This window comes from Phragmites australis, chromosome 2, assembly GCF_958298935.1.
Source record: "Phragmites australis chromosome 2, lpPhrAust1.1, whole genome shotgun sequence".
Lineage (NCBI taxonomy): Eukaryota > Viridiplantae > Streptophyta > Magnoliopsida > Poales > Poaceae > Phragmites > Phragmites australis.
Window position 1 is genome coordinate 35283942 of NC_084922.1, and position 25018 is coordinate 35308959.

The window sequence follows — 25018 nt, forward strand, 5'->3', positions numbered from 1 at the left end:
TCCAAATTATGTTACATATCTTTTGGATTTTCTGAGTACTATTAGTGTGCTCTACCATTGTCGACTCCCTGAAATTCATAATAAGTTTGGATTTCCTGAGTACAACGCAAAGCTGCCTTAAATCAAAATTTATTGCAAATCAAGTTAAGCATTGCACTTTTTCAAAAACCAATGGAGTGTATCGAGTAATACTTTGAGTTAAACATCTGATCGTGGGATCAAGTTGCGAGTAAAATGCTAAATTTTCCTGTTAGCCAATGTGTCATACATAACTTTGTAGAAATTGTGACATTTGGAATCAAAGCAATTTGTATTGAATTAAGAAAAACCGAAGTTTGAGCTGAACAGCAAATCCTGGCATTAGCTTGTTTGATCGAACTGGAAACAACCAAGTAGAAGCTCCAAGAGGCAGTGCCATCGGATTTGATTTGACAAAGGAGCTGGCAGCTATAGCATTTAAGACAGGCGGTTTGTGTTTATTAGCCCAGATTTCAAAACTCAAAAATAAGCAGAAAAATCATGGAATTTTTGTGTGAATAAATCATTTCCAATATGTGGCCCAGATTCTTCAAGATGGCATGTAAAAGTAATAAGTTTTAGAAAATCATCTCCCCTATCTTTCAGATCATTTAGTTGACATGAAAAATACAGCAAGTAACACTAACACCTAATACAAGTGCTGGGTAAGTATGCTCGGTGTTCTGAGAAATCCAGGCCAGAATGTAGGGTCATATACAAGTGCTGGGCAAGTATGCATGATGCTGCATGTTTAGATGCTGCTGGGTAAGGTATGACAGGTGTTATGGGAAATCTAGACCAGAATGTAGGGTCATATGTACACAGCATTATGCTGCATGCTAGCTGCTAATACCTTGATACTTCAGGTGCAGCTGTTGTCCAGTGCTGCAAGTTCCATCTCTCGGTTTGGGTAAGACAACAAAGAAATAGAATATTTCCTAAATAAACATGTTGCCTGATTAGTTCCTATCTCAAATTAGACAGTCTCATATTTACTGTGACTTTAATACAAAATGGAATATCTCATAATTCTCTAGCTCCAGCAAATCCTCTTTAACACCAACCAAAATCCCCCCAGATTGACCCTGGGTAGGGAGCACAGCCTAGGCAAATGTTTTATTCCTACCAATCTCCTTAAGATCCTTGGTTGTGGAGTCCTTCTTCACAGTTTCTTGATACCAATGATGTCACACTTTTTTTTGAAAATGTAGTCTCTGATTTGTTTTCTACTAACTACTTTCCAAAGCCCTCTAGCATTCCAAAGTAAAATTTTCATTTTTGTTTCTTGAGGTGGTTGTCTCTCCTTCTAGTCAGAGTACCACTTTTTGTGGTCTGACATACTTCCAAAGATGTAGATTCAATATCTCTGACTGAGTTATCAATGACCATCATGGTCAAATCCTACTCTAAATTATGTTCCATGGGAACCTCTTTTCCACTTTGTTTCTACAGATAAACTTTATAATTTGCTTCAGCAATGGCAGCTCTAGCTATCTCCTTGGCCTTAAAGGCATCAATTTGCACACCAATATTATCAACTTGTATATCCAGAGCATTAATTACCTCAGCAATGCATTCATTAGAAGTATTATTCAGAAAAGTAAAGTGGTTGAGAGTGCAGGAAGTACCTCCAGTCATGTTCTTCATCCAGACCCTCTTCATGGCCTTGGTATGGATAGATATGCCATCTCTAGGGATCCTAGAGCTGGCTCTAGTGACAGCCACATGGCCCTTCCTCTTTGTTGGCTTGCTTTTCTTGGCCTTAGAAACAGGAACTCATCTTGGGTGATTTCAAAGTCATCAGTTTTAGAACTAATCTTTGAGAGGTTGTCAAATTCCTCCTCTGCATCTTCTTGAGAACCCTCCATGGTGATCCCTTGGAGCTGAGTATTGACATCCAAGTTAACTGAAAGTCCACATATGGCTTGACCCACAAGTAAGGGGGAAGGGACTCCCCCCTCCCCCTGATTTCTGGTGCCTCCCAGAGGGGGATATCTAGTGTTATCCCCTTGTCTCTCTTGTGATCCAGAGGATTCAAGTGGACCAGTTAACAACAAGCACTTATCCTTGAAGTATGACAGTTCATGAACATGATTAAAGTCTAGCCTTTAGTGATCAAGAGGATCCCCCAAAGCAAGGTATTGGTCAGTCATTCAGGAGTCAGAGATCTTGACACCCATGTCAAGAATAGCAGGCCCCCTGTTACCTCTTCCAGAATGGTCTCACCATGAGACAGAAGCAGCCCTGTATCCCCTTCTCCAGCTACATCCATGTTAACTATTAGCATTCCTTGGAAAGGATCAAAAGAAGCTAGTGGAATGATAACCTTGCATGATTCAGAGATCACAAGGGCCTCAGATAGAACTTGCTTGCCCTTTTCCATGGGCTTATGAGGCATGGCAGAATTTTTCTTGGTTTTATCTCCTCCCTCATTTGTATTAGTGTCTCCCAAGCTTGACTCATCTTTAAACTCACTCATATCATCTCCATCTAAACCTTTATCCTCCTCATCATCTGGATTATCTGGTTTTGATGGGCTATATTTGGAGGATTTATCAGTGAAGCATTCCATGATATATCTGATCAGGGGTCCTTCACCATTGAAAAATATCTCTATGAAGTTTCTAATTTTGTGAGGATCTCTGCAGAGAACCTTAACTCTAACAGGGTAATCCTTCAGTAAGCTTAACTCATCCGCAACAACAGGTTCAGCTATCAGAGAGGTGATTTCTTTAGCGGACTCCACATCTTTAGTGAAAGCAGATATCCCATATATCTTAACCCAGGTAGATTTGAGCACATCAGTGATGTCTGGGTCATTCCCATGCTTGCTAATTTTAACTTTCAGCCTATGTAGGGCCAGCTCCATCGAGTTGAACCTTGAGAAAGTGGTTAGGGATTCCTTGGTTGGAAAGACCACCATAAAATCATTACCAGCTAACTTTCTCACTCTCTAATCCCACTTCAGGTCTATGAGATATTTTAGTTCATCCTCTATCTTCTCTGTTGTGGCCTCCCCCTTGAGGACAATCAGCAGGTCAGTAGAATGAAAAATGTGAAACTTCTTCACATGTATGTGCATTGAATAAAAACCCAAATTTTGAGTAGCAAAACCAAACATCTGAATCTTCCTAGCTTTTTCAAATCCAGTGGCACAATCAATTGCCATATAGCTAGATTGCTTACACTTGTACTACACTGGTTCATTGGTGCAATCCTCATGATGGTGTCCTTCCATTTAACACCTGAAGCATCGGACCTTCTCAGGAGATTTGATAGATTTATCTTGCTTACCTTTGTGATTTAGACGGGATGTTCCCCATTGAAGCTATCCACTTCCCTGTCATTCTCCAGACGGCCCATCTTGCCTATTCTCCTGCCTACCGTGCTGGCCTCCATGGCCCGCGTCAGATCTAGGTTTGCCGTCGCCAAAGCCACGCCCACCATGGCCAGACATTGTTCTTGTGTTGTCGAAACCCCTACCCGGCCTCCATGGCCATGGTAAGGGGGATCTCTTCTTGGCGGTAATCGAGACCCCCTGTGGTCTTGTTGAGCGCACATGCTCCGTTGCAACTTGTGTCTTAGATCCTTCTCACACTACAGATCTCCCCTAAGAAGGTCGTCTTCTTCCCCTCAATCTTCGTCTTGTCGTTGCTTGCCCCCACGACTTCCCTGGATCTTGCTCAGACCACCTCGCCATGGATACCTCCTTCACCACCTGTGTGAAATAGGGCACAAGCGAAAGTGGGGAGTCCCTCAAACTGACTTTCCTCGCACCAGCACCAAATCGCTTGATCTCTGCGTGCGTTGTCGGGAACCCTAACCCTAGCTGCGAGGAAGCTTTTGGGATCCAAATCCAGGGGTGCGGCATCAGAAGGTGAGAGTAGGCATATATGTCCTGATGGGAATAACCAAACAGTGTGGGATGTGGGGGCCCGTATCCCTTTCCTTGGCTCGGGTCCAAATGGACCAAAACCTTTCGACCCATGCCTCAAGTTGTCTCCCTCTCTGTCCCTGCTGCAGTTAGCGCCGCCGTGGCCGCCGGCAGCCAGTCCTTCTCCATCTCCGCCCTCAGACCAATCTGACTTGGGATTTTACGCATGGCTTCTTCCAAATCCCGTACTGCAGACTCTAAATCTGCGAACTCACCTGAAATTGGCGAGGGAAGAAAAAATTGTTCCTTAATTTCCATCGCCAGTTGGAGACGCTCCTCCTCCAATTTCCATTTTGGTTTTATCGACGCTGAGGTCAAGCGCTCTCTCAACCTCTTTAAAATCTCATCCTCGACCGAGCTGGATGAGTAAATATGGTGATGAACCATCACTCCATCATAGGTTGCCCTTCCGCATCTTGTGTTCAGGCAGATTTTGAAGCCACTGTTACCCTACGGGAATTGCCGTCCATGGCGGTGAGAGTCTTGGACGTCGGCATGCTCACCGGCGAGGTTCTTCCATGCAGTCCCTTCTCCTTGCTCAAGCCAATCGAGCTCCCCTCAGCCCCCATGGGGTCGAGAGGTGGATCTATTCCTCTTCGATTGGTTCTCAGGCACTGGTGAGAAAAACCGGTGTCTCGAGGCCTGATATGGACGGGAGCACTAGTCATTAGCCGCAGGCGAGGTCGAAGGGGAAGGCGTATGCATGAGATCTCCCCTGAGCGAGAGGTCCATGGCCCCGCGCCAAGTGCCGGGGAGGCCGCACGAATTGCCGTCGCCACTAAGTTTTAAAACCTTCCCGCTTCCTCCGACTACTTGGTCACCAAAGAGATATTAAATATGAAAGTCTTACCTCGCCTTCTGCTCCTTCAACATCTTGCTAAGGCCGCAATCATTCTTCCCTTGGCTCATTGCCTTCTTCATCCTGGTTGAAAAACGAAGGGTGTTTCTCTTAAGGGAAGGGCAGGCTATGTTTGAGTCTACTCCTTTACTGTTGGCAAAGTGTTTCTGCTTAATTAGCATGGTCATTCCCCAAGCATCTGATGTGCTTATATAGGGTGCGAATGGAGAGGCCCCAAATCGCTGCCTCAATTTTTGAAGAGAAGGCCTCATATTGCTTAGTTGTAACTTGTAAGCTTGTAATAATGTATTCCATCTCGGTGTGACAGTATGCCACTTCTGTTGGGTTTGCAGCTGCCACCACTCCACAAACACATGCCGCAGTTAAACTTGCACGAACTTTGATGCAAGATCTGGGGGACAATGCATCTAAAATTTGTGGACCATGATGCCTCATGAATCGTTCTGATTCCCAGGAGATACATATATCTCCCTTTGGGTTCTCTTTAGCTACATGTATGACTCAAACAACTTGGTTTTGTCTGTCCTGGGCATACATATCTTAGTTTTGTCCTCAATTTGAAAGATCCTGATGAGTTCAGAAGATCATAAGATTCCCCTAAACAATGTTCCCAAGGCCAGCTTACAGTCATCACTGGTCTCACCGTGCTACACATTTGTATAGAGTTGTACAGACATGTGCATATCAGTAGATTTCGGTCTGTTTAATAGCTATTAGTAGAAGCTCCTTGCGTTTCACATTCTCTTTGAAAAAGGGTGGCTGACGCGGAACACAATTTTGTGGCTACGGATTTGTAGATGATGCATGTGACCACCGATAGGTTTTTGGATGGCGCTGCATTCTTATAACACCCAGAACTGCAACGTAGATTTAAATAGCCAAAACTTCTTATCTTCAACAATTTGACAGTCTAAATCATCATGAAGCAATGCTTTGAATAACCAGAGAGGCTTGCAACTGTGTATTTCATTGTGTAACCTCCAAGTTTAGGGGCTTTGACTGAACATTTTAGGACAGTCAATGATTTCCGATGGCATCAACCGCTGTGCCTTTGTTCTGCCAACGTTAACGTTTGTGTTCCCCAAGGTTTCGGTCAACTGGCTTGAGCGCCAATATAGGGAATGTGTCATCGCGTAGACGAGTAATCTCCGATGTTTGAGTTTGGTTAATCTGAAATTCTCAGACGCCTGCGGAGCCTCGTCTCGGTCAACTGGATACAGCGTACCCTGCAACTTTCAAGCACGGAAATGGATCGTGCATGCAAAAACTTCGCAGCAGCCGTAACTCGATCGACCGACCAGATACCCCTATTGGGAAGTTTGGCTCAGAGTGGTTTTCACTCCTGGAGGGTACGTCGTCCTGAGCTGACTAGTCAGTTACACTCGATAAAGAGACCAGTCAGAGCAAAATTTAGCAATTTCACAGTGTAAAGTCCAGATGATTACATTGCTTTGCACTCGAGTGAAAGAAAGGTTCTTGCTCCAGGGCCAAGGGACGCAAGCAGACAGGAAGTATATGCAAATCTGCCAAGAAATGTTGATGCCGCGAGACGATGCACCGGCGTCAGGCGATCAGCGACAGCAGGCGGGCCCCGGCCACGCCGCCACACCGGGCCCCGGCCATGCGACCATCAGAATTCAGAAAGCTTACGCTGCCGATCATAAATTCGTAATCTCCTGGAAACGAACGTAATCGGGCAAGGACGGCCGAGGTTACCTTGGAATCCGTATCTACGTACACGTACTGGACTATCCGGCTGATGGATTCTGAAAAGGTTGGCGCATGTGCACGGAAACCGTCCAATTCCTCGTACGGCAGACGGCTAGGTAGCTGCACCAGGACGGACTGTCTGCACTAGTGTGAAGCGGCCTTCACTGAACCGTCCAGTATCCAACTCTCCGAGTACAGGTACCCTTCCTCCCCGTGCGTGCAGCTGGTAGATAAGCGCAGGAGCGAACATTGTGTCGTTGCCAGCATCCGGCTCGTGCTTTTCATGCTTTGGTCGTGTACTCACTAGGCCGCTTGTTTGCGGAGTCGGTCCGCCGCTCCCGTACGTGCGTGGTGCATCAGCGCATGGTGTTGCTGTTTCCCGCCGTACCGAGGCAGGGCCGCAGCCCGCACGGCAGGAGCTAGGTGCGCGCGCCATGGAGATATGCAGGCCAGGTCTCAGATCAGATGTAGCTCGTCGTTAGAAGCCCCCGGAGAGGCAGCAAGAGCGGGGCCAGGGCGGAGGCGGCCCCGGTAGTGCACTCGTGTGGAGCACAGGGCGCCGGCGCGCGGCTCCGCATCGTCGCCGGCTGTGCCGCAAATTTTGTTTTTTCATTTGGATGTTCTATAAAAAAAAGTTTGAGACTGGTGAGCTACTCGAACTTGGATTGCTAAAAGCTCGATTTGAGATTGACTCGTGAGATTTAAGTCGAGCTCGAGCTTAGCTCGCAAGCTTCTTAATCTATTCAATAATTTGATAAGTTATACATTTGCTTAGGAATAGACAAGAAAATTTATGAGTTTTGACCGTTAACGAGCCTACTCAAGAAGAAAATTTATGGATTTGCTCGATCAACAACTCAGCGTTCTTGCCATGTTAGGCTCGCACTATCTCGACTTGTTGACAGCCCTAACTAGTTCCGACAACAATACTGGGGTGTTTGCAAGACAAGGCAGACCAGTCTCGAAAGGCAGACTTAAATGAAATCGAATGCCAATCTAATAAAACATTGCATTTTTGCAAAACCGTGAAGCGCATCAAGTGGTACATTTGAGCTAAACATCCTGGTATCCTACCGTGGATCGACTTGCAAATAAAATGGTATATTTTCCGGTTAGCCAACGGATTGTTTGTAACTGCATGCATATACGAATGATGCTATTTGGAATGGAAGCTATTTGTGCTGAACTAAGAAAAAATTTAGGTTTGATCTAAACAACGGATTCTGGCTCTAAGCTTGTTTGATCAAACAAGAAATAATTTGTGCACAGATGGTTTTTCTTCATTAGCCGGAGAAATCTACAAAGCTTGAAAATTAGTGGAGAAAACTTAAACTAGTAGGAACCCCGTGTGTTGCCGCGACTCAATGAATAATCGGACATTATGAAAGAATCAAGTATGAAAAATCCTGACATATACCTCGATCAGATTACCTAATGTGTAAATTGCAAAGATTTTTTTTTCCATTCAGCTAAGCTTGTGAACCACCTTGAATAACATGTTGCATGGGAATAGGATGGAGCTACAGGAATTCGGCCTACCCGGGCCCAGCAATGTTATAGCTGGAATTAGAAGCTTACAACTTAGGCTTCAAATCTATTTCTTGTTTATTCCTTCATTTATAAACTACTTTTAGCAGCTCAAGTGTCCAACGGTTGGTTTGGCACCTACCATTTTACAACTGCTGTTAACAAATGCTATCCGCGTATGCTGAATTCAGCTGTCATAACCAAGGCTTTTTGGTGCCCTGCCCCTAAATAATGGCTCGTGGTCAAGATCAACTTTTAGTGTCGACCAACTAAAGATGCTGCCATTGATCTATCAGGATTCATATACACATATCCATTTTTTTAAGTGAACCAGATATTATATTTTGAATCTATCAAATACACAACAAGAATTTCAGAATCTAACCACAAGGGTGGAAAACAACAGGTGCTAAAGGGTTAAAGAAAAAAAAAACTAACAGCAAACGCTAAATACATCGAATTTTCCTAAAAGAGTATATACATCAAAGAATCGATAATCCTATATTCTGGAACTAGAAACCTGAACAAAAATTTGATTATCCGATGAGAGAAAAAAAAGTGCTGATCAGTGTTCAGTCACGATAACAGACAAGCATGGCGACGCATCGCCAATTGATGTAAAGCCTCGACTTCTACTCCTTGAACATTCTCCCAAAGCCTCGACTATTCTTCTCTTGGCTCGTTGCCTTTTTCATCATGGTTGACGAATTAGGGGGGTTTCTCTTGAGAGAAAGGACGAATTAGGCAGGGTTGCTGTGTTGACTAATCATGTATAGTGACTATATACTCTTTTACTAGAGTGTCGTGCTCGCGTCTCGTCAGAAACTATATATCGATCCAAATGCTTATGTGCACGACTAGCATGTTCACTCTCTCTACGGCTGGTGTGCTTATATATAAGGGGAGAAAGGAGAAGGCCCCGCATTTCAGCCTCAGTGATCAGCTGCCACTCCAAAGCACATGCCGCAGTTTGTCAGCTTGCGCTAGCTTTGACTCAAGATCTGTGGACCATAATGCCTCGTGAATCATTCTGATTCACTGGAGATACACATATATATCTCCCTCTGTGTCTTGTTAGGCCAAGTGTATGGCCTAAACACTCCTACATCATTGGAGTCAACTTGATTGTGTCTAGCCCTAGGCATACGTACCATAGTTTCTGACGATTTGAAATATCCTGGTGAATTAGGACCATATATGACGGTTTCCCTGAATAATGTTCTCAAGTGTAGAGGATTTGACTGTGAATATTTTGGGCAAGTTATAATTTTTTGTTCTAATATATCAACAACTAGCTATTGTTTGACCGGAATTTAGAAATTGATACATGTGCATTTGTTCTGCCAACGTTAACGGTTGTGTCCACCAAGGTTTCAGTCAACTGGCTTGCGCGTCAATATAGCGAATCCATGGCGTGAACAAGTGATCCCCGATGTTAGATTAAGAGCTTGACAAAGCTTTAGCTCCAGACCTTTTTGGAACCGAAGTTATGAACAGATTGTAGGTCTTTATTGAGACATGTTCTTATTATAAATTGAAAACATATATTTAAATTACTTTATTTTATTTTATAAACTTCAAATTCTATATGATCTCGAAGTTAGAACTCTAGGGTCTAAGCCAACGACTAGATGCCAGCCAAGATGGCCTCGTTGGCCGTCTGGGTACCATGTATCCTGAATCCTGAGAGTTGAACATGTATCCTGAATCCTGAGAGTTGAACGCAAGTCCGATCGAGCTGGATCATGCATGCACAACTTCACAGGAGTGGTAACACCCGTGCCTTGATTAGCTCAGGATCAACCACCGGCCAAGCGAACCCCGTCGGAAGATTTTGCTCGAAATGGCTGTCAATCCTTGACAAATCGACCTGATCTGACAGGTTACATTCGATTAGAGACCCATATCCTTCCATCAGAGAGAACTGCAGAGATTTTTAGGATGGTAAGGCCAATCAAAAGATTGCATTGTTTGCACTACTCCATCGAGAAAGATAGATTCTTGCTCCTGCGTCAAGGCACACAAGCAGACAGGGAGTATTTGCAGATCTACGAAGAAAAGTTGATTGGCTCGCGATGCAATGCACCGGCGATGAGCCGATGACAGAGACATCAGACGGGCCGGCCACAGTATGCAACCATCGGAAATCAGAACACTACGCCGCGATGCCAGTCCAATCATAATCGCCCGGAAAATTAAGGAACGGGATCAGGCAACGGACGGCCGAGATTACCTCGAATAATCTGGATCCACGTGCCTATGAACGCTGCACCGTGTCCAGACATCCAGTTGGCCAGTCCGGCGAAAGGTTGCTGCGTTTGCACGGGGCTGCATGCCAAGCTAGCGCGGTCAAGTCGTCGTACGTACAAGCACAGCTACTCAGCTAGGTAGCTGCACGAGGACTGCACCTAATGCGAGTATGCGACCTGCATTGAACCATCCAGAATCCAAGGGCTCTCTCGTGCAGCCGGCCTGCCCAAGTATATAAGCGCGGCAGGAGCGAACGCCACCGGCACACGAAGCGCTTTGCGTTCCAGCATATGTACTCCTGGTGCGTACGTGGATCGTCTAGCTAGGATCCAGCTCCGGCCGCTAGCTTGTTTGCGGAGGAGGCCGCCGGCAGCCGGTGTCATCAGCACACGCGTTTTTTTTATTTCGCCGTTGCGCGCGGGGCAGGGGAGGAGGCGGAGGAGATGGAGCTCGTCGTCGTCAGGAGGCAGGGGAGGCGCGGGGCCAGGGGCCTCCGCAGGGTCGTGAAGGAGCACAGGGCGCGGCTCCGCATCATCTGCCGCTGCGTCGCGCTGCTCGCGTTCTACCGCGACTGAGCCAAACCCGTCGGGCCGTCCCAGCACCTGCCATGTCTCTGTGTTACTACTGTGCGCGCTCGTCCTTGTGATGGGTGCTGGTTTGTATCGTCCTTGTGATGGGTGCTGGTTTGTATCTGCGTGTCACGGTCGCGGTGTTTTGCGTTGTTGGCCTGGTGTCGCGCTCGCCTCTCGTTGTTTCCTCGCGCCGGGGGTTCTGTTTGGACCACGGTTTCCGTTTTTTGGCCTCTCGGCGTGGGCAGAGTAGGGAGTGTGTGCCGCATCAGGCGAGAAATGCAAAGCTGGTTTCGTGGTATGTGTTGCTACTACTGGGTTTCAATTTGGTGTTTGGGTATAGAAGTGAGCAGTAATAAGTATTTGAGAATAAAGTACCATGTGCTTCCCTGCTTGATCGTGTATTTGTTGGTTTTTCGTTTGATAAGTGGTCGTTTAATTTCTGTGGAAGTGTAAATTGCTGACAGCACAGTAAAAGAAGAATATGTTAGGTTCTGTTTATTTCATATGGGAATTCTAAAAATCTTTTATGGATAATTTAGTAAAATAGACTTTCACAATCTATGAAAAAAATGAGAGAAGACAGCTTATCAAATTCTCATAATCCAACAAACGGATTATAAAAAGCTATAATAAAAAACTGTCTATTTATTTTAGCTTTGAATTGTAAAAACTAAAACAAACACGCTCTTAGTCATGCTTATTTTGCTTTCGTGCTTCTTCATCCCTTCATTGGGGTATGCATAAATCTTTTAGCAAGTTAGAATTCGATTTTGAGAACTGTTCTTTAGACCTTGTGTAATCCACAAGGAGGGCCCGGGAGCATAGAAGCGCACAAACATGCGAGCATGCCACTTTTGAAGAGAGGTGCATTCGAGTCGGAATTTTGAAACGAAACCAAACGATGGCTAAATTTGATCAAAGTTGGCAGCCTTTGGTTTAGTAGCAGAACAAACACTCAAACAAGCCTAGTGGCAGCCGTACTAACAGTTTAGCATGGAACCAAAAATGGTCAAATCCGGTCAAAGCCTTACTAACAGTAGCAGAACAAACATTCAAGCGAAGTTAGGACGCTACGTGGCTCGTTCTCATTCATGCAAGCTCTAACTACATCGGTCTCAGCCTGCTCTCGCAACTTCCTTCTGCTTCACTTGGCTTCATTCCCTGTAGCCCCGCCCGCATTGGTCATACGATCACCTTTGTGCTCGCTAGCATCTCGCATTGCTTGAGCTTTCACCCTCTTGCTCATTTTTGCCTTAGGAGGTCACAATTAGAGCTACAAGAGGTTGATTTGAGCTTACAATTGAAGCCTCGTAGGCCACGATTGGAGCATGGGAAACCATCAGCCTGCCTTGTGAGGTCTTAAGTGGAGCTTTGTGTGGATCACTTTGCCTCCAAGTGTGTATTAAGACCATCTCTATCTCTTATTTGCTGATTATGTCATATTTTCTCCATGTCTGATGGGACCCTATCCGATTTGTTGCAGCCTTTCCTCTGTTTGTCGTGTGTGCCTCTTAACGAGATGTATTCAACATGTGAGTTTCGATATTGTGATAATTCTTTTGGTTTGCTGCAAGATTAAATCCGAAATATTGGAGTTACTTTCATTTGTTCTTTGATGTTATTCGCATGATTTAGGTCAAGACCGATTAGAATGTTTATAATATAAAATTTAAGTTGCAACTTTTTGATTTAATGTGTACAGCAATCGGAAACAACTTTTGCAATCTGAAGTGTTGGGATGTTGCAACTGGATTAGCTTCTTTCGATGTTGTACCAGGTGATTTGGGATGTTGCAATATTTATTTTGAGATGTTGCAGTAGTAATTTTTTAATGTTGCAATTGTTTAGGGTGGTTGATATATTTAGAGGGTAAGAAACTCGACAGTATTTAGGACCATTTTCATTTTCATGTCATTTTTTAGTGTGATTGCGCAAGAAGTCGAGCTCACTTAAGATCTCTTACTTGAGTTCAAGGTCCAGTGACGATATAGGGTTTTGCCCGAAAATGTTACGTGCAATATGACGAGATATTGTGGTAAGAATTTTTCTTTCAGAATCAGATGCATACAGTGAGCTATTTTGATGTTTTTTTAATATTACAAACGTTACCTTTAAATGTTACAAATATTATTTTTTATATTTGAATAAACCGTTAAAACTTTGATCTATCAGACGTACGAGCGCTAGCAGCTAGCTTTTGGTTTCTCGGTTTCTCGTCTCGTGGTCACCAAACCAAACAGGCTCAATGGGCCAACAGATGCTCCGTTTACAGCCCAGTTTCTTGGTTTCCCGTTGCGCAGCCTGGCAAGCTTATATAGCCAAAAAGCTGAAAGCCCTGCCCGTTTCGATCCTAGTCTGACACACATCGCAAAGTGTTGCAATGCATAGTTATTTTGGTAGTGTATGATACTTATCTATTTATTAATTTATATATATATATTATAATTCTTTATCTAATTTTTAATACAAATCTTGATATAAATAAATGTTTTTAATAAACATTACGTCTCCCAACGCACACCCTCATCCCCGGTTTCGCCTGCCGTCGGCTCATAGTTTTGCCCCGGCAGTTGGAACTAGTCGCGGTGTGCGTGAGCGCACCGTCCTCTCCGAGCTCTCTTCCCTCTTCTTCCAAGTTCTAGCTTGCGCTGCTCTACTCGTGACTCCGCGGCCGAGGGTTCCACTTCGTTCCACGGCTACCGCTGGGGCTGGAGGGCTGGACCCAGGGAAAAAAAACTCGATCGGTTCCAAAGAAAACGAGGTGCGCCTGCGCCAACGCCGACAGCGTGCGCCTGTGCATGAACTAGCCGTGCCCAACAGAAACACGCGGTGTGCGTGAGCGCGCCGTCCTCTCCGAGCTCTCTTCCCTCTTCTTTTAAGTTCTAGCTTCCGCCAACCACTCGGCGCCACCGTCTGTTCCCTTCTCACATCCAAGTCCGGTGGTGGTGAGCTGGCGGCCACGAGACGCGCCAGCAACCCTGACCGACCGAAAGAGAGAAGCCACCTCTCGTACGTTCTTCTCTCCAGATCATTTCCTTTCTCCTAATCGAGGAATCTAGCTGAGGCGACGTACTAAAAAGAAGTTGAACAGGGCTAGCAATAACTTTGCCCTTGCTAACATTGTTAGAGGGGCGAGCCCATGGATCACTTTCTAAGCTCAATCAAGGTCAAGCTGAAGACGAATGTAGGTTTTGGAAAATACAGTTCTCATTGGTGCAAAGCTAAAGTAGTCGGTTATTCGTTCTGATATGTGGCTGTCCTGTTTTCATTTTTTTTTTAAGGAAAACTCTCGGATCACTTGTCATGTTGATCGCCTAGGAAATCTGAAAAGAGATGAACAAATGCATTTTTGAGAAAAAGAAATAGCCGGTGGCTCAGATTGTGAAACGGATCTTCAAAGAAGCAAACACTTTGATCATCGTCGGGACGCACCACTTAAGGTGTTTTTTCTTGCAAGAGTAACCTCTTGCCTCTGGCTCTTTTTTTTTTGGAGGTCGTGTTTTTTCCCTTTCTCTTTTGTCGTTTATTTGTTGCGTTGTTCTAGATCTCTTTGTTTTTCTGGTTTGTTGGGCTTCTCTATCTTATCACTATGATTTTGTTAGATCTTCTGTCGGTTGCGTTTAAAGAAAATACAGACTCTTGAACAGTTATAAGAATAGAGGTGAGTTAGACTTGAAAATATAACTGATATGTGAATTCTGAAAAGAAGGTTACTCGGTATGTCAAACCAAAACCTTAACAACAAACAGGTGCATCTTTTCAGCTCTGAGAGCATCAATCTCTGAATTATCACCCGAGGCACAGTAACTATTAACTAGGTGATCCCTATTTGCCCTGCCACGGCAATGCGACAAGCAGTTCGGCCTCGGCACCTGGACTTTTTATGTCCCATCTGAAATGAATGAATTGTGGGTGTATCTTGTACCAAAATTCATGTGATATTTACTTGCGTTCAGCCGGACACCCGGACTGCAGCTGCTGCGGGAGTAGGCACCGACATTGCAGTTGCGCTTACTTTGCAGCTTTGACCAGATGTTCTACGCACTCGAATTATAAATAATTTGGCTTCATTGCATGCGGCCCTGTTATTATATTTACTGTTGCCTTCGTTATTCTGAACTTAATGAGCCTTTGCAGTGCCTAACTGCTTTCCTATTCATAGTGCTTTGGGACTGGTTTAATTTTACAGTCCAGTGATTGCATTGTTATGTCGTGTGCTGTACCGATGTACCTATTTCCTCTTGGCATGCAGCTGCGTGACCGATATATATGTGCTTGTTCTTTTCTCTGATTCAAGGTACGGGTTTGTTGCGAAACTAGCTAGAGAAGCGAAATGCAATGCTATTAGCCAATTTCGGAACAAGGTGCACGATCACCTGTGCAATTTCGTGCAAACAAGGACATAGACGTATTAAAAATATTATACGATGAAATCATCGCGGACACACATGTGGTGAAAGTGGCAAATTCTAAAGTTAACCAGGTGACGAAAGACCGATGACATTCAAGAAAGTGGCATTCGAGGAGGAGTGCCATTCTTCGGAGTGGCAGATCCTTAAATTCTCCTATTGTTTTCACGACGTGGCAAATTCTGAAGTTAATCAGGTGACAAAAGATTGATGACATTCAGGAAAGTGGCATTCGAGGAGTGCCATTCTTTTGAGTGGCAGATCCTTAAATTCTCCCATCGTTTTCACGACGTGCAGGAGAGCTCGTGAGGCGAAATGGTGACTCCCGATCGTGTGGCCACAGAGCAGCTTTGCCAGAACGACAAAAAAAAGCCCGAACAGAGAGAGAGAGAGGGGAAAAGGAACATGTCGAGAGAGAGAGAGAGCGAGAGAGAGAGAGAGAGAGGAAAAGGAACATGTCGATCCGGTATCCGTGCTGCGGAAGCCACAGATCTCACGGTCCATCGTCTCTACCGGTCCCCTCCCGGCTGTGGCTCCCGATTCCCGCCTCTGCAATTAATCAATTCCTAATCGGCAGGGCAGCCGCGGTTGGAATCACCCCCCTCGCTTCCTCCTCCCAAGTCCCAACCTCTCAGCGTGGCCAGGCCAGGCGGTGGATGCAGCCGTGCGGCCGCTCGTACAAGGCTACAACCACAACCGCCGATCCCGGAGCCTTTTTCCCCATGGTCAGCCAGAGCTCTCGGTTGTATCTGATACTCCCTGTCGCGCTTCAGTGCGCACGTGGGCATGCAGCGGGTGCTACTCATCCAACGACGTGGTGAGTTTTCTACGCACCGGTGGCGATGTGGATTTTGACTGCACCCACACGGCCACACCACACTTGAGCGGATCTGCTGCGAGCATGCAACCAGTTCTCTTTTTTCATGCATCAGAGAAGTGGACGATGTGGTGAGATATAAACGTTACTCGTACCCGTGAGCGAATCTACTACGTCACATGTCCACATGTCCACTGCCATCTACATAAACAAAATCAACTCAGATCTGCACAAATAGAGTCTACATGCAATGTAGATGGTATTTGCACAAAAAAAATGAAGCCATATTCATCAAATTGGAACCCTAGAGCATAGATTTATTCAATTATTTGAAAGAAATTGAAATAATTAAGAGGAATAGAACAAAAAAATTGGGAAAAAAATACGAATGGCTTGCCTTTGCAGCGACGACCTCCATAGTTATTGCAAGGGCTCTAAATCGGTTGCTCTGATGGTCCGGTAGCTGACTGCGGGCTGCTGATATGGCGAGACGGCAACGGCGTGACGAGTTAAGGCTTCGTCCATCTGGGGAGCGTATTGGGCAAGGTGCGAGCAAGAATCCATAGTGGTGGCGTTGAAGGAACCAGCAACTAGCAAAGGGTCATCGAAGCGTTGTGACTAGCGCATATGGTTGCTGCCTCACGTTTTGCAGAAGGGGTGGAGCACCTGGTTGCTCAGCATTCAGCAATTCAGCATTATGTCCGACTGAGCCGCGCGCTCGTCGACCTAGTGCACACGTTTAGGCTAGGGGGTGCACAAAGGGGGTAAGATGGGTTGCTAACTAGCTGAAAAAAACGTGCACCACAATCGTACAACCAACGTGCCTTCGCCCCTGCTATCAATTCTCTATCGCCTTTTGGTCTAAAAAAGGTAATAGAATCTAAGCGGCTAGTGCCATATGTTACTTTTACTGTCATAACGGTATCATATATAGAGTTGACAGACAGTGACTCGGTCTGTAACTATTGAGTTGTATATATTAACTAGTTCACCTCAAGTCTCATATGTGAAAACATAAGTTGATTGTAATTTTTTTTAATTGTGACTGTCAGGACTTGAACTCGAGATCTCTAGCCATAATACCATGTTAAGCTATTTATATACACCAATCAATTCACCAAAAAATTAAACTGACAAGAAAAGATAGATAATTTACTTATATTTCGACAGTAACAACACATGTAGCTTCAAGTTTTACGGTGTCAAAATCTGATGACCAATGCTTGCGTGGTGGGATTCCAAGGGAGTGCGTCTTGTAGCTTGCACCAACCTTTTTAACAGCCTCTCCCTGAATATCGTCTGTTCGCTCAGTTGCATGCGATCGGACGTGCCGAGGTAACGTAGGATAGTGCCACCAGGTCGTTTGGAGGATTTGGCCCTAAGACAATTGCAAATTTGCAGCCGTGAATCATCCATGTGAGTAGCTTCTTTTTAGTGCTATCTATGCGTGCCTTAACCTATTAAACTAGCATCTCTGGTGTCGACCAAGTTCAATTCATCTCTTAGCAGGCAGGGCTGATCCACCGCGGGGCCTCAAGTTCTCCTACCCCTCACGTGCACTTGGAAGCCCCTAAGCCTTTCTCTTAATTTTTGGGCAAGACGGAAAAAGAAGAAGATAAGGAGAAAAGGAGGTAAAAAAAAAAGAAATAGTCTCTCCTACTTGGTGGGCCAGGATCCACACAGGTTGCACGAGCCATTTGTTTGAATTAATTCCTTGAGATATGAACCCTTGGCTTTCATTCAGTTTCTAAATGATCGAGTGCCTGGTTCGAGTTCGTGCTGCAGTAATCTAAATTTCGGACGCTCGTCTCAGCTCACCGTGCGAAACGGTGACTCACGACTCCGTCATTGTGCACAGTGAAAGCGAATTTTATATAATATTATCTAAAAGATCTTCGTAAGATTCTATCCATATCGGTCATCATATGATCCAATGACTAAACTGAAAAAGTGAAAAAATAAAATAAATATGTATTATTATAATAGAAAGTATCTTTCATAGAATAAATTGTAATAAAATTTGCTTTCAGCACAGCTAACGGTGTACCTAATCTCCAATCAAGCGCTGAGCAAAGCGACAAGAAGGGCCCAAGAAAACAAATGCCGATCCAGTACTCCATGCTGGCATGCTGCGGGAGGCTCCACCCGGCACAGATCTCACGGTCCATCGGATCTCCCCGACTCGCCCCCGGTTCCCGCCTATATAATCCCTTCCAACCTCACCCCCTCCCATCCCAGTCGCCAGACCACAGTGCTCTCCTCCTGTTTCCCTCCCCCAACCTCGCCGCGATACGGTGGTGGATGCAGCAGCGCGGCCGCTCATTCAACCGCCGCTCCCGGAGCTTCTCCCGCGCCCGCCTCGCCATTGAGGGATCTTAAACTCACACCCCTCCCCTCTAACCAATCCCCTCGTTTGAACTTGGTTCTGACTGACGAACGAACGAACGAACGCACGCACGCACGCACGGACTTAGCCGCGATGGACGCCGCCGCCGCCGCCGCCGTTGTTTCTGCTAATGGTAAGAGAGTAGACCGCCGCACGCCGATCCGTGCAGAGCGGATCAGATCTGCTCGCTGCGTTCCTCTTTCGGGTTCATTTTCGTCTTGTTGGCTTGGCTGGGGAGAAGTGTCGAGCACATGGTGTGCGTTGTTCGTGGGGATCATTGCTTGCGGGTTGTGTTGGCGTTGCAGGGAAGCTGGAGGTGGAGGAGAGGAAGGCGCAGAAGAGCTACTGGGAGGAGCACTCCCGGAACCTCACCGTCGAGGCCATGATGCTCGATTCCCGCGCCGCCGATCTAGACAAGGAGGAACGCCCCGAGGTGATTCCGCGACGACATTTTACTCATAAGCCACTCCATTGTTTAATGAATACTATTATTGTTTTGTCTTGTCCCTTTTGTGATCCATCTTCTTGGATCCGTGGAGCATGTGTCTGCCTTCGCCCACCAAATGTCACATGGCAATCTCTAAAAGGGACGCGCTGTGAAACAAAGTGGGTTGTACATTCTTCTGGGGCAAACTGCTCGGCAATTTGTGTTGTTCAACAGAACTACACAAGTGTGCTATAACTGTAATTGGAGAGGCTGCCGTTGACAGATACCTTTTGGTTTTTGACGAGTCAAAAAAGTGATCTGGCTCAAGAAAATTGCGCCTCCACTTGAGGTGTCGCCAGGTGTTAACTTCAAATATGAGATATAACAAATTTCTTAGGTAAAAAACAAAGTACTTGGTTTGCATTTGGCAAACCTGTCTAAGGTCAAGTGCCACTGTTGGCCTTAACTTGTTGTGCAAAAATCTGTTTTGCTGTCTACCTTTTTCTGTATTAGTCGAATTAATCTAGGCCTTTTACCCTGTTCAAGTGTGGTCGGTAAACATGTTTACTTTAGATTAGTAAACTTTCTTGTTGATCTTAATCATTTTCTTGGTCACCTGGAGTTCAAAAGGAAAATTATTTGGGAGAACGAAGAACAAAGTTAGTCAAAATAAACTAACTCCTTTCAATTTATTGTGTGAGATAGTATAAGTGTATAACATGAACATCGGCTGGCAGCAAATAGTTATTTTGTCGGACAACCCTCACATGAAAATATGTTATTATAGCATTCCTTCTTGAACATTACCCTTATATGACGATTGGGAATCAGGCCCCTATTCGATTGATGATCCCCATTAGTATCTTTTCAATTTTAAATGGTTATTGTCCACATTCTCAACTGTCAAATATTAAGCAATATGAAAAAATGAAACAAAAGCTAATTTACATATCGAATTTATTTTATTCTGTTTTGTGATAGGTACCTTGATTTGTCTAGTAAGGTGTTTTTTTTTCCAAGAAACACATTCGTTTGGTTCTGTCTACCTTGCAGGAAGCATGTGTTGATCCATTCCATGTTGTAACTATGACATTTCTTGTTTCATGTAATATCTGGAAAAGAATTATGAAATTGAGAACTGAAACGTTGGTATTAATCCATTCTTTAATTTAACAACTAAACCTATTCTATTGTATTTTCAACAACAGTCTGATATATGTACGCCAGGTGCATTGAGAGCTTGAAAGAACTGTGTAATTTTTGCATTCAGTAGACATCATTTTGATATATCAGAGAAGGTGCTCCTGGGCTTTCAGGGTTAACATTTTGATATGGTTGTGCTCCTTTTCTGTAGGTCCTGTCTTTACTTCCTTCATATGAAGGAAAATCAGTACTGGAGCTTGGTGCTGGAATAGGTCGTTTCACTGGAGAACTGGCTAAAACAGCAGGGAATGTTCTTGCCCTGGATTTCATTGAAAGTGCAATTAAGAAGGTATTGAAATTTACAGTTTCTTCTGATTTTAAACGTTTCGTTTTTGGTAGCTTGAAATGGGGTGGCTTTCTCCAATTTCTACACGTATGCTATGCTTGGTTCATTGAATACTTTATGCATCTTTTTCTTGTAGAATAAAAGCATTAATGGCCACTACAAGAATGCGTCATTTATGTGTGCTGATGTGACATCCCCGGACCTGATGATTGAAGCTAACTCCATTGATCTGATATTTTCAAACTGGTTATTGATGTATCTTTCAGATGAAGAGGTAATGGCTGAGCCATGTTCTGAATAATTAACAAAATTTAGGTCCATGGTAATCCTAGATCTTCCAGCTGAAATTGTTCTTGTAAAATGGATCTGCTCCAGAAAAAAAAGGAATTGCAGTTGTTGCCTATGTGGGTTAAATTCATTGTTGGAGTGTGCTAACTGCTAAAGTGGGATATATTTTGATTCTCTGTCTCCTGAATTTTTCTTACTCTTATCTCTTATTGTAGGTTGAGAAGCTAGTTGAAAGAATGGTAAAATGGTTGAAAGTTGGTGGCTATATCTTCTTTAGGGAATCTTGCTTTCATCAATCTGGAGATTCAAAAAGGAAAGTGAATCCGACACACTATCGGGAACCAAGGTTTTATACTAAGGTGCGAAGGCAAACTGTCCTACTGCTATTCCCCTTAGCTTCTGTCACATGAGTATCAGACTTGACAATTAAATATTTTCTGGTCTTATATGACGGATTGCTGCCCCACACTTTAATTTCTTAGTTTCAATACCATTTTGATTGAAATAGCTAATTGATTTATTCTTTCATAAAAAGGTTTTTAAAGAGTGCCACACCTTCGATCAAGATGGGAATTCCTTTGAACTTTCTTTGGTTACTTGCAAATGTATCGGAGCTTATGTTAAAAACAAGAAAAATCAAAACCAGGTACTTCTCTGTCCATGCACATACACATGCATTTCCCATGGTCAAATGAAATTAGTGATGGGCATGACTCCATGGTTTATAGATATGTTGGGTATGGCAAAAAGTCAATTCAACGGAAGATAGGGGATTTCAAAGATTTTTGGACAATGTGCAGTACAAAACTAGTGGAATATTACGCTACGAGCGCATCTTTGGTGAAGGTTATGTGAGCACTGGTGGAATTGGTGAGTGGGTGCATTCCCTTTTAATTTAAATCTGTGATATTCTATTTGCAATGTGCCCTTAAATGTGATTATTTATCAATATCCAACAGAGACTACGAAAGAATTTGTGGATAAGCTGGATCTTAAACCTGGACATAAGGTGCTTGATGTTGGATGTGGAATCGGGGGAGGTGACTTTTATATGGCTGAAAAGTATGATGCTCATGTTGTTGGTATTGATCTTTCCATAAACATGGTCTCATTTGCACTTGAGCGTGCAATTGGGCGCAAGTGCTCGGTGGAGTTTGAGGTTGCTGATTGCACCACGAAGACATACCCAGACAACACATTTGATGTCATCTACAGCCGTGACACAATCCTTCATATACAAGTATGTTTTACAGTTTACACATATCATGTACTGTCCATTTCAAGTCCCTTTTTCTTCCAAGATGATTGAACTACAATCTGATGGAAAGCGTATCCCATTGTAGATGTGTATTTTACTTGGAAGCCCCATTCTGTACATCTAAGATCCTAAATTATATGAAATGAAACTTGAGGAATAACATTATTTTGATTTTTGACTACCATGACATTTGCTTTTGTTTTGCAGGATAAACCCTCTTTGTTCAAAAGTTTCTTCAAATGGCTCAAGCCTGGGGGGAAGGTCCTTATCAGCGATTACTGTAGGAGTCCTGGGAAGCCATCAGAAGAATTTGCAGCATACATTAAGCAGAGAGGTTACGACCTCCATGATGTAGAGGCTTATGGACAGGTGCTTCTTACTGGCACTTCTATATGGTTAATACTTATTACAGTTGCTCTGATCATAATGTAGAACTGCTAACTTGTTTGTCAAACTATTCAGATGCTCAAGAATGCTGGTTTCTGTGATGTCATCGCTGAGGACCGAACTGATCAGGTTTCTCTGGCTAAATAGCTATTCCACTAAGATGTTTGGATGGACACTAGTTTCTATTATACTAATCATTTCTCTATGCTATGTTTCAGTTCCTCAGTGTTTTACAGAGGGAGGTAGCTAAATTTGAGAAGAACAAAGGCTATTTCTTGTCTGACTTCACCCAGGTGATTCAATAATGCCCTTATGAAGTCCAACCATGAACTGGCAGGCAAATTAGTCGCCTGCTTCCTTTCTTTGTGGCTCTTAGGCATCGCTAACTCTTAGATTCACTTATATCCAGGAGGACTATGATGATATTGTGAACGGATGGAAGGCAAAACTGCAGAGGAGCTCTGCTGGTGAGCAGAGGTGGGGGCTGTTCATCGCGACCAAGTGATGAACTGATGATCCAGATGCGTGTGAATTTACAAATAAAGTAGCTTCGTTGCATGTGGGCCTTCTACTATTATTTGAGGTTGCATTAGTTATTCTGAACTCAGCGAGTCTGTTAGTACCTATCCTGGAGAAAACTGGATTCATTTTATGACCCAGTACAACCTATCTGTGAAGTCTATAAGCTGTCTGCATGTTTTAGTATGTGGTTTTATGAGTTACTATATATGTGCTATTTTATCTTTAATGGACGTTTCGATTTTCTTGCTAAGCTATCCATGAATGCAATGCTGTCTGTCGATTCTGGAACAAAGTGTATGATGTATCTATTTTTCAAATTGGTGAAAGCAGTGACGTTGGCATATGGAACACTAGATGATTGGCAGGATACATAAGTTGAAAACTTGAAATGCTGTAAAATTGTGTTCCTTGCTACCAGTTTTTCACCCGGCTTCGGAATTTTATTCGCTGCTAAACATCAGAATATCTTCTTCCTTTCTGACGTCTCGTTCGGACTTGAAACAGCACAAAAGGAAGGCCAATGCCAGCGGCCCAGCATATGCTTTTCTTCCCAATGCTATTGATTGCTCGCTCAGTTGGAAAAGAAACCTTTTTTCTTTTGCAAGGCCAAACACTGCCCCCGTACAAAGCGAAGCAAGCAACGCGAAACAATTGAGAGAGAACTGTTAACCGAATCACGAAGAGATTTCATTTTCTCTAACGCTCGAATGATTTCACTTTGCGGTTCTTATCGTAAACAGATTCTCACCTTCATTACTTTTATCGTGTGATTCTTTTTTTTTCATGAATATCTTAGAAAGAAAACTATTGAAGATAAGATAAAAATAAAGGAAATAAGAACAGAGAGAAATCAGAAAGAAAATAAAATAAAAAATATAATTAGGATAATCTAATGACTGATGCTAGTAGTAATTGCTAAGCATCACGGGTGCCAGCCTACCTGCTCTTGCTTCACTCCTACAAATGCCAGTTTCGCCGGAAATTCACGTTTTCTTCTGCACTTGGAGAGGAGAGGGAGACCGAGACGAGCAGGACACTGCGTTCAGCTCGGATCGTCTAGCTAGCCTTTGGTCTTGGACTGATCGCGTGAGCGCTGAGAGGTCAAGGACCGTGCAAGCCAACCTAGCAAAATGTGGGGCGGACAAGGATCAGGACAGAACGAGATGCATAGTGACATAGAAGTTCACATATGAACTAATTTGTAGAGTGAGTCTCGTGTGTTAGCGAGGATGTTAGGTGAGGTTACATTAAAAGAACCGCTTCTGTCGGGACGCCACAGGTGGCCGAGACGACTTGGGAGCGCGGACCCCTCCGTGGCTAGCCCAAGCGCAGACTCCAGACGCTGTGACGGCATGTGCCAGGGGAAACCGCAGCCACTCGCCCACTCTTTCTCCTCTCCTTTACAAAACGGGTGCACTCCTGTCCACAGATTGTCTATTCGGGGAGTCATGAACGCGACACCGCGATGCAAACTCGCTCGGCCGCTGCCCGGTTCCAGCGCTCCATGATTGACGGGGGTGGTTTCACCATGGTAGAAGACATTAAACTGCCGATCGATTCCCGCTGCATCGTTTGTCTCCTTATTTGACTTGGAACATGATATTCGATGGTGACTGCCGGTCATCTTTTCTCGGCTGGACCCAGCACGTGGCCTCGAGTTAACATCGAATCAGCTCTGTAGATTTAGTTTAACCAGCAAACTCCTGGTTGCTAGATCTCTGCTCCAAGGAGCCCTGGATTTAAGAGACTGCAATGGATGTCACATGTCTCTGCTGGCAAAGATCACGGCGAAATCTAGAAAAGCAAATTGCAACCAGCCATGCCCGTCCTAAGGGCGTGTTTGGATGCCCTGCCGAGCACGTGTATGCACCGACGGATGCAGCATCGTGCGTACAAATTGATAGAGGGCGTTGTTTAGTTGCCGTGATGCTCGCACTCCGTTTGCACCCGCTCGTACGCGTATATGGCCGGATGCTGCATGCGTCGAAATTGACCGTAGCTCACGTCCTGGCTCACCAGATGCAGTGGTTTGACGCTGGGCTCACTCGTCAGCGATAGCGAACTTCCTCACGCAGCCTCAGATTCAGCCTACCAAACACAAACTTAAATTCAACTTGCATCCGTTCATCCAACCAACCAAACACTTTTCTTTTCTAAAATATAAC

The 25018-nt window shown here is 44.4% G+C and overlaps 1 protein-coding gene across 1 annotated transcript; it reads left to right on the plus strand.

Moving 5' to 3' along the window:
• Nucleotides 1-18310: 18310 nt before the first annotated feature.
• LOC133908539 (phosphoethanolamine N-methyltransferase) lies at nucleotides 18311-23103 on the plus strand. Its single transcript, XM_062350610.1, has 12 exons — nucleotides 18311-18615; nucleotides 18788-18915; nucleotides 20264-20401; nucleotides 20535-20672; nucleotides 20902-21045; nucleotides 21222-21332; nucleotides 21415-21556; nucleotides 21646-21926; nucleotides 22152-22313; nucleotides 22407-22460; nucleotides 22550-22624; nucleotides 22741-23103. Exons 1-12 carry the CDS (start codon nucleotides 18576-18578, stop codon nucleotides 22834-22836), a joined length of 1509 nt encoding a protein of 502 aa, XP_062206594.1. The 5' UTR covers nucleotides 18311-18575; the 3' UTR covers nucleotides 22837-23103.
• Nucleotides 23104-25018: the final 1915 nt, after the last annotated feature.

Bases quoted from the DNA above. Each gene is read 5' to 3' on its own strand.
- LOC133908539 (XM_062350610.1), top strand. From the start codon at position 18,576: ATGGACGCCGCCGCCGCCGCCGCCGTTGTTTCTGCTAATG. The intron at 20,402-20,534 runs GTATTGAAATTT...TTTTTCTTGTAG, and splicing joins TTGAAAGTGCAATTAAGAAG to AATAAAAGCATTAATGGCCA. The intron at 21,927-22,151 runs GTATGTTTTACA...TTTGTTTTGCAG, and splicing joins ACACAATCCTTCATATACAA to GATAAACCCTCTTTGTTCAA.